The 10,546-nt window shown below is 43.5% G+C and overlaps 1 protein-coding gene across 2 annotated transcripts in view; it reads right to left on the reverse strand.

Moving 5' to 3' along the window:
• Positions 1 to 8,895, reverse strand: part of LOC102685553 (LIM and senescent cell antigen-like-containing domain protein 1) — a 48,194-nt gene extending 39,299 nt beyond the window's left edge. Inside the window, exon 1 of one of the 2 annotated variants that reach the window (XM_015361694.2) lies at positions 8,714 to 8,895. In XM_015361694.2, the coding sequence (XP_015217180.1) occupies positions 8,714 to 8,742 (29 nt within the window). In that variant the 5' untranslated portion in view covers positions 8,743 to 8,895. Of the gene's footprint in view, positions 1 to 949; positions 1,093 to 8,713 lie in introns of those variants that run through there. The other variant, XM_015361696.2, reaches the window with a different exon arrangement.
• Positions 8,896 to 10,546: the final 1,651 nt, after the last annotated feature.

Here is a 10,546-nt window from a genome sequence, read left to right on the forward strand (position 1 = left end):
TCTGCATAAATAATTCACCAGCATGGATAAGCCAAATTATTTGCCAACACAGCTATCCAGAGCTGCAATTTTAAATGCTGAACAGCCACGATTTTCCAAAAACTGACAAGACAGCAAAGCAGAAGACTATAAAATTGCTGGGTTGCGTTCCGAATCCGTTAAGTCAGCAGAGTGTCCCCAACAATATCATTACAGGATTTATGCTCTATGCTGTAGCCAAGGCCACAACATACAAACCTCTAATGGCCTGGGACAGGAGTACAAAAATGAAACTTAAGAACTAATATTATACTAGCACTGAACTATCTAGATTTGAGACCATTTTCCATGACTTCCAGCTCTTTTCCCCTCAGAAAAGGAAAAGACGCATAGATGTTAAAACACAAGACTTTAATCCACTCTGAGTTTGCAGTTTGCATAACAAGAAAAGATTTAATGCATACCACACTCATTTTCTTTCTTCAAGCACTGTAACACATTGGTCATAATTCACTTTAAAGCTGAGATGCAGCAGTCTTTTGCGATCTCAGTAAAGACCAACAATGTGCTCACACACTGCACATCCAACAGCCAAAATGATTAATTTGCCCTTCCAAAAAACCCCAGTGATGACTGCGATCTGTTCAGTGATCTATAAATGTGAAGAAAACCACCTGGGTGACTGAAAGACTCTTTACAGGTTATACTTTTAATACTTATTAGTGCCCTAGTGGTACAACAGAGATGTGGCCCTGCATTTCAGCACAAATGTTTCTTAAGTAATCACAAAAATATCTAAATAAGATAAGTGGGAGATGTAAAGCTGTAGCTGGAAATGCAAGTGTTTTAGTCTTACAGTGCACCACAGTTAGACCAAAAGCACAAACAAATCACTTCACAGTGACCCTCCTGATGGACATAAGCACGTCCCATGTTATTAATGCAGGAAAGGAAGGATGAATATGCCTACCTGCTCGGAAATGCCTAACTGACAGCTGTGGTGCATATACAGGTTTGCTTCAGGTCCAGTCTTGATGCTGCCTGTGATGGAGACCAGAGGATGGAAGGCAACCCGGACGACAGTCTAGTTTCCACTAGGCTCTGAATCCGTCAGCCTCTCTCCCTCCCTCCCACGAGGCGTGGGATCTGCTGACGGACGCTGCCACATCTCAGCCTGGCCGGCCGCGCAGCCCCCCCTTTCTGCCTCCCTTCCTCGTTCGCTCTCCCCTCTGACGCAGCGCAGGCCGGCTGGCTCCGGTCTGACTGGCGGCTGTGAACATGCCCGCAAGCCACTGATGGGCCTAGCTGAGCGAAGAGGCTCAGAGCTCAGGCAGCAGTACCAGAAAGCTCCTGCAGGCCTCTCAGGCCACACCGCCTTATTTTAAACACAAGGAACCCGTTTCCCAAAACTGGGTTCTCAATATACCATGAAAATAGGACCAATAATCTTCCCATATCCCATGATACAGAGGTTTTGCAAAGACCAAGGACTGCTGTGGGATTTCAGACGCGTTCCGGGGGTTCTCAGACAAGCTGCGAAAACATTTCTCTTTATTGAAATGTCTTGACTGAATGTCTAAGTATTACTAATTGCTTGCATTTGTGGAACACTTTTTCATCCCAAAAGACCTCTACGTGCTTCACAGAAAGGAGGGGAACCACTCCATCCCACCTACTGAAGTTCAGCCCCGCCTGGGTGATGCACATAAAGATTACTCATAATGATTATGTCTCACCCAAAGGACGGAGCAAAGTGTGAAAAGTCTAGTCTTCAGACAAGACACTTGCTGTTTAAATCTGGAATTTATTTTCAGAGAAAGCTTAAAGGCTTAACGGGCAATAACAAAAACTTGTTTGAGGCTACATGTTAGTCTGAAGGTTATGGAGGCTTGTTCCTGTGTGGCTTTTTGTCTCAGTATGTCAAACAATACAGGGGAAACTGGAAACACACGTCCACCTGCAACAGACAGCAGCTCAGTGACGACAAGAGAGAAACCACATCATGGCTGGACAACAGTTTCATGCCGTGTTGAAGAGACGACCACTGATGTAAAGGAACAGCTCTTGGAAAGTGTTCACCGACTTCTGGTTCTCAATTCAGATAGTTTAGTGAAATAGCCAACGCTGCACAGACACTAGCGCATATACAGGAACCTGGAAGCACTATATGATCCACAGACGCTGGCTGCAAGGAAAGATTACAGAAGTAACATTACTGTGCTCCTCAGGCTCAGCATAAACTGCAAACTTTTATAAAGTCGCGCTCATAGGGGCAAACTTCAGACAGGTGCAATCAAGATAATGCCAAAGTCCAATGGCTGTCCAGGAGCAAGGCACTGATAAGACTATGCAAAGTGCAAGAGCAGGGCAGCATGGGTCCTGCCAGCAGTAACTCTTCACTCGTACAGCCAGGCAGGGACACTGGCCCAATATCCTCACTGCCCAATCTGGCTAGTGTATCCGAGTGACACCTTGGAGTCGGGAGGCAGCACCTCCGTTTCCACTGACAGGACAGCGGAGTTCACGAACAAGCACAGGCTGCGGCCTTCAAGTCCGCAGCGGGGATCCTGTCGCATGTTCGCGATGCTGGAATGCACTGGACTGCAGCGTGACAGCTGTTCGGCACTTAGGGAGGCCAGTCGGAACTTCGATTGCGACCGGCAAAGCCGATCTGTGCCTCTTCTTTTTTAAGAGGCTCGAACCCTGACTCTTGCTACTTTGTACGGTGAGGAAACATACACTCTGCACCAACATAGGCTGGAAAAAGGGACAGGGTCACAAATGATTTTTTTATTCACTGGTGTTAGGTTTCTTAACATGTCTGTGATGTTATTTTAAGCGGCTTCCATTTCTGAACTTTAGATTTATACTTCTGACATTTATACTGATATATATATATAGGTCCAATTCCTTATACTTTGTATTCAGAATTGTACACAAGAGACTCATTCGTTATACTGTTTTAGTAAATGTAGCAGGCAAAGTCATTTTTGTACAGTTCAGAGAGGTTCACTGTGATAACCTTTGAGAATCTAGGCCCAAAATTGTATTTAGGAGCTGTGCCAGGAGCACATAACCCACAGCAACCCACAAAGGCTGTAATTACAGGAGGGCGTAGCAGAATGATGTACATCTCTGATCCAGAACACTGACGTTTAGAAAATGCTGTGTACATGACTAAATACTGTAAAGCCAAAATGAAACATTCTCCTCGGCGCAACAGCAGTGTGGTGTGCGCACCTCAGGCAACAACACTGCCACTCTGTGCCTATTTCTCAGCACGTAAGAGGTGCTGAAAAACAGGGAAATATCTAGTTGCAAATCTGAGGCTGACGCTCATGAGCGGCACAGCTAGGAAACAACGCCACAACCAAAAGCGTTTGGAGTCAGTTAGTGACAGCTTCCCAAAATTACGAGAGGGTGTTAATTCTGTAACAGCTTAATCAAAGCGGACTTGCCCAGACTTCTACCCAGTACCCATTCCTTCATATCTCAGCATGTGCCAAAGTGTACATAACATACCAACTCCAAAAAGGTGCCAAATATCTTCCTCAGTTGAATATCTTAATGTTAGAAAGAAAAACGTAGTTCCTGCTCTTACAAATTTTCCAAGTTATTGCTCCCACACAAACACCATCACACCAATATTCAAATACACTAGACGTTACGGAACTATTATGTCCCTCTTAGCCTTCAGTTTTTCAGGCTGACCAGCACAGTAATTGCTGTACCCTACATTTCTGTGGCCTTATCTCCCTGGCACCATGTCACCTGCATACTGTGGTAGAATATCTGGAAAAAATACAGGAGAAACCTTAACACTCAGTTACTGTTACTCTGAGTACGTTTTCCGTCTATCACAAGTCAGTGCATGTCTACCATTATTACACAAAAGAGAGCTGGCCACAGCACTTCTGCTAAAATTCACCTATTAAGAAGACCTGTTGAAAAGGGTCTGCTGAGGTAGACATTTATGAAAATAAATCTAAACAGGCCGCTTTGCAAGCAATTAAAAAGAAGCCTTTTTCTCAACTCACATAAACATCTGGATGCAAAAACAAGCCTGGGTTTCAAATGTAACTATCTGAAGGAGAATAGAGTCTAACAGATGGTTGAGAAGTAGGAGTGGTAACACTTAATAATGTTTGTCAAGATTAGATGTAGCATTCCAAACAGTGATCTTGGCAACCATACATGATAGTCCTCTTCAATTAATGTTTAACTACTAGATTCCATACAGCAGACAGGAATATGTACATTTCTAGTTAAATTACTATAACCTTCAAACAGGCTACTATCTATGCATTTTATTTCAAGCCCAAGGAAAGATCTCCTCACAGCAGGCTTAATGCAGTGAGTCATTATATTGTAACGCAGGAGATGCATATACAAGACACACATGATCTTAGGGAGTGAGCTGAATAAAAGCTGAAAAAACACAGATGACCCACCTTCCCACAAGGGGTATGGGCCTTATAAGGTCATAAAGGGAGATGTCAAAGTCTGAAGTGCAGGCCTAAGTCTGTAAACCGAGACGGTGAAATGATTTTGGAAACTTTACATGACTTGAAATTTGACACTAAAGAAGTGTAAATGCTAAGAGGAAAAGAAAAAGTGGCTACCCAATGTTCCCCTTGGGCGGTATGTTTCATACTATAAAAATCAAGAAGCAAGTGCCACTCTCATGAAACCAAAGCTGTACTCAGTGCTTGACATATTAATGACACTTTCAATGAAGTGATACAGCATTTACACAGCCTCTGTACAGTATTTTCACCCCAGAAATTAGACTGAAAAGATCTGTTTACGCAAATTCAGATTAAGTTTGGTCAATGAGAATTAAGAACTATTACAAGCGAGAGAGGCGGTTCAATCCAACTATTTCTTTTGGTGGCTAGTAGTCAATTTATCGGAGGATCTATTCCAACCCTGATCGTCCGGTTGCCTCTTCCCGCTCAGCATTTAGAGTTTACATATTTACCATCAGTATACAAAACCCAGCATTGAACTTCATATGGCAGGTGTTTAACCAGCCGTGAAGTTTATCAGAATCTTTGGGCATTTCATTTGCCGCTTCGACAGCTTTTGCCTAAATCATCCCAATTTAATCACATCTGCCAATGTGGCTTGTTTAATTGCTACATTAGAACCCAGATCACACATATAAATTTGGAAAAGCAGTGGTCCTAGTACAGATCCTTCTGGTACTCCAATAATTACATCGCCCCAGCAAAGGAGCACTGCAGAGAAATGCTCCACTCCCAATGCGATCCTACAGGATTACTACTATCTGCGATCTAATTAAGAGCTATTTTGATCTGCAGGTGGTACAGGTCTGGTTCCAAAATGTGGTTGCAGCAGGTTTAAGAGGAATTAATATTCTAGACAGAAGGGTTAAAATCTGAAAAGAGCTTGCTACTCTTACAAAACATTAACTGTACTGGCAGGACATCTACTGGAAAGAGCAAGCCTGGTGCTCCTTGCGGAGTCAGCCTTCATGACTTCAGATTTCAAAGTGTTTCTCATAAAAGGTAACATGAAAAAAAGGTCTGTTCAAAACTTATGGTACAAGAAGATTAAACAAAATCAAGCTTGTTCCACCCTGGAGAACGGATACATATAGGGTGTGTCTGACAGATATCAGTCACAATATTGACTTCAGGTAACAGTATCAATTTGTTAAAACAATTGCTTTAATACTTTTATCTTGATCAAAGTATGAGTCATCCTTTAGCAGGTGTGCAAACTATAACCAAGAACATTTCAACACGTGGAGCTTTCTGTAACCCATATAACACGCCTCTCCTCGCCTATGCTTGTCTAGTTGAACCTTTTACTTATGTTACCACAGTTTTCCTTTTCTCAGGCGATTGTTCTTGCTGAAATGGACTCTTACTGTGCGATCGTTCAATATGCAGGAAATGTTTCTCTCTATATGAACATTTTTCCTCAGAATGATCTCTCTGGATGTATTTTTTCTCTCCTCATGGCTTTCGAAGATGTAGAAACTGTTGCTTTAGGTTGTACACAGCAGAGCACTGATTCCTAGCTCAGTATCGGGGAGCACGAGGGGCATCTACAGTAACAGGACAGACTGTGTTTTCGCCCTTTTCACAAAGTCCGCTGAAAATATGACCATCATCATTTTCTAAACTCTCATGGCTGGTGAGGGTAGCAGTGGTAACCAGACCAGACTTCCCCTTCCCCAGCAACAGTCTCCTGCTCCTCCAGGGGGACTCCCTGATGTTCTCAGGTCATCTGAGAGATATAATCCCTCCAGCGTGTCCTGGGTCTGCCCTGGGGTCTCTTCACTTGGAGGGCAGCCTCACCAGAAGCCCAAACCACCTCAGCTGGCTCCTCTCGATCCATGGAAGCAGCGACGCTACTCCGCGGTCCTTTTGGACTGCCGAGCTCCTCATCCTGTTGGGACGATGAGGGCCAGCAGCCCTGCAAAGAAACCTCATTTCTGCTTCTTGTACCCGCAATCTCATTCTTTCAGTCACTACCCACCTCTCATCTGTAAACAGTAACGCAAAAAGCCCCATCATTCCTGTGACAGCTGCAAAGTCACATTTAACCCCCACTTCACAACTATAGCACCCTGCTGGAACTCACACTCTCATGAGTGTGCTTCTTTACAGGAGAGGTGTATCGAACTGCACCTCCAAGACAGCCATGCCCTGACAGGACCAGCAATCCTTTAATTGCTGTTCTGTACTCTCTGCATTGGCAGACCGTCTCCCACTACATTATTCACACTCTGCTACACAATGCAGCCTCCCCCTACTCCTCTCTGGTATGCACAACTGCTTTTCCAGAACAGACAGCATGTTCACTTTCTCCGCTATGCACAGCTCATTGACACACCCACAGCAGAGCTGGCCCAGGGCCTGTGCACAGAGAGACAAACTCTGGACACGATCACTCTGCGCAGGAATCGGCCACCCTGCCCCTTTCTACATTAGGAAGACATCGTGGAGCCAAGAGGGAGTGAATCTTCATTTGTTCCTTTGCACCCATCTCTATGGAGTGAGGTATCATAACTGACTTCAGTCAGGGACAGAAGCTTTTTTCTGTAAAAGTTTTATTCACAGAAGTTATCTCAGTCACACAGACTTCTATTATAAGACAGCGGAGAAACTTCGAGGTGTGGGAAATAATTATGAGCTACAGGGATTATAGCATGTTTTAGCATATCACTCTGCACAAAGCAGGAGTAAATGTGTTTGTAGGAAATGGCTGTCTAGAAGCTTAAGTCTAAATCCTACTTAAAGGCCTGTGATGAACAAGGACCTATGTTGTAATGCACCTTTTATTCCTGTGCTCAAGTTCATTTCACAGTAGTATAGTGTATTTGAACTAACTCAATCTATCTATTAAGCCTCATTTAAGTGTGTCCTTTCAGCATACCAGAATGTGCTGCCAACATGATTTCTCTTCTCGCTGCAAAGAAAGATCCTTCTCCCGCATCCCCTCTATAGCACTGCGCCTTTTCCTCACTGGGATCTCAAACTACGAAAGAGGCCTGTCGCTTGTGTGTGAAGTCTGAGGGGCGACCCTTCCGTTCCTCGCGAAACCCCGAACTCAGGCCGGTCTGACGCATCCTTCGCTACACTTTCAGGAATGTGGCATTTCCGGTGCGCCTCTGGACTCTGACCGCCGCAATGCAAGGAAACCACCATTGCAAAATCAGACATCCAAGTGTTGCATCCTCAAAACAAACATCATTAGCCGGAATAGACAATAAAAAACAGTACTCATGGAGACCATATCCATGTGTTTTTTTAGGTTATTACTGAGTAAAATAGGGGAACACCATTTTGTTCAATCAGCACAGCGTGGAGCTAAGTGAAAATCTCTCCACAGTAACTCAATATTTTACTTAAGTAACTAATTTCCCCCAACTGTTAAAAAAGAACCCCTTCAAATGTTTTTAGGAGGGGAGGGCTGAATACTTGAAAAGGAAGTAAAAAAACTGGATGTCAGAGAGCTGTGGCACATAGGCTGCTCTGTTTTCCGTGCACTATGCACGTAAACACCATCTTTTAATAAGACATGACTCACAGCAAGTTTTTTTCAAATTTAGAAGCCAACCGGGAGCCAAATCGGTGACTCGGGTCTTAAAACTGACAGTTACAATCTAATGCTCGAAGGATACGATTTCATTTGCTGGAGACAACTGTTGCTTTGCTCCCTACTTCAAGCGTGTGTCTGACAGTTGGGCTGCACTTCTGCACAGCACTGTACCGCTGTCGCTTGGCTGACTAAGTGATCAATTACTTCAGACGAATGCTTAAGCCAATCACTGCACTCCGACTTAAAACGAGTGTTTGCGCTTGGATTCCCCACACTCTTTCTTATGGAGTCTGTACGTGTAACTTACGTATGAATGTACCAAGTTACCAGAGTGAACAGCTTTGAAGAGTTTCCATGGGCGCGGCGTGGACGTCCACTCAATACCCAAACTTACTCTGCGTGCAGCAGTCTACGTAAATCAAAACGCACACTAAGCTTCCTCATGTAACACCGGCCACTTTTTTTGCAAGTCCTCTCCAAAGAAAAAGGGGTGAGTTTTTAACAAACGGGCTACTTAACAACCTAAAATTGCCAATATACCACAATAACTATTGTTAAATATTAGTTCTTTTTAAAATTCGGAATGCGTTTTTTTTGCACATGAATGAATGAACGCAGGGCAGTAAACTGCAATCTTTTTTATTCTTTTCTCACTTACCTGCCGGTCATTCCTGCCACCCCCAGCATCCCCCTTAAAAGCCCCGATTTCAGAAGATCTTCCCCCTAATTTAAGGTGTGGCGGTCCGCTCTGAAATGTTTTCGGGGGAAACGGGAGTCACTCGGAGCTCAGAGTGGGTGCCCTGCCTTTGCAAATGGCGAAGAAGCCTCGCCTCTCTCCACTGTAGACCCGCGGCCGCGATCAGACAGGCCTCCGTGCCAGGAGCCGCCCTCTGAGCCCAGCCGTGCGCTTAGGGGCCGTGACCAAACTCCGGGCTCTCCCTGCGAGCGACCGGACCGTGAGGGGCAGGCGTGAAGTGTTATTCATAACGAAAGGTTTAACTATGCTCAGGACAAGTGCATTTCATCTTAAGCTGCGAAACGGAGCCCTTCCGCCTGTTTTTCATCATTATTATTATTTTATTTCAGACACTCGAATTTATCAGTGGCCCCTTAAAATCCATACTCCCCCGTAGTTGCGATGTGGTAAAGAAACTGCTGAGTCCGAGAAGAAGGGATAGTGATAAATTGCAATTTTAAATAAGGGTGTTAAATTCTAATGAAGAACGGTGCTAAACCGTCTTCAATGTTTACCAGTTTTGAACGTGAATACTGTAGTGGATCATGGTGCTAAATTCCCTGAACTACTCGCTTTGACTCCGTCTGTGTTGAAACATTCTTAAACATACAATTTAAGATTGTTATATATCTTATTACTTCTCCTAATAACAGTTAAGATTATGCTCTATATCTCATTACTTTTTCTAATTAGTTAAGAATTATGATGTAAGTTCGTGAATACTTGATGAGTGTGCTGCATTTGGAAATCAGATTTTAATTACTGCTTGTAAACTTTTTCTATTTACTAACATACAAGTTCATCAGCGCGACAATATAGATCCTAAACTGCAAATAAAAGCACAAATACTGCTTCAGTGTGCAGTGCCGTGTATTTAATTCATTCAGCAGCATATATACACATGAAAGAAATACATTTAAGAGGCGCTGACAGTGGATTTCAAACTTGAAAAGTCAGATGACTTTCGGGGGAAGAAGGGTTTAGATTTAACGTGCCTGAAAAATCCTAGAAAAAGTAAGATTGGAGATTTGACCAAATTATGACAACGAAATCTGATTAGTGCGTTTTAGGAAACGCAGAGCCCTCTCAGTTTCCTAGAGACTAATCCACGCAGAGAAGCCCAAGAGTTGTTTTCCTTATAAGGAAATCTATGTAATTCCCTGGAATCGCACAGTTGATCACTTAAAGGGTTCCTTGCGTGAACACGGGATACACACTACCAGTGTCGGGGAGCAGACAGGAAAGAAGTAACGGTCTACTGAGGTAATTGCAGCTCTAGCCCTGCAAGCCAAGAACATTTGAAAAATGTGTTCTGCCTCTTTTACATTAAGACACTTCTGCTCTTACTGTGCTACTGTATATCTAGAATATGTGCCCTCACCAATACACATTTTAGAACATAACACAAAAGGGGAATTTATCAAGTTTTCTTTTCAAAATACAAGGTCCAATTTGTAATATTGTTGCAAACTATAAAGGTGTGTGAAGGTGTGATTGCAGTTTGACTGGTCCTATCTGCATCGTGACATGAGAGAATGCTTTTTCCCCAGAAGGCAAGAAGTTACTTTTGATTTCTCCTTGTCGGTTTGAGGGCAGTTCATATTAAAAACTCTTCACACAGAGTGCAGAGCTCGTCTTTTCATGAGAACATTCAAAAGGTGCATATTTTATTTCCCAGAAGCAAAACTGGAGTAAAAACTCACGAGACTTCAGTTCTCATTCACGTTGAAACCAATGGCGTTAAAGCCTTTTTCA

Source organism: Lepisosteus oculatus, chromosome 13, assembly GCF_040954835.1.
Source record: "Lepisosteus oculatus isolate fLepOcu1 chromosome 13, fLepOcu1.hap2, whole genome shotgun sequence".
Lineage (NCBI taxonomy): Eukaryota > Metazoa > Chordata > Actinopteri > Semionotiformes > Lepisosteidae > Lepisosteus > Lepisosteus oculatus.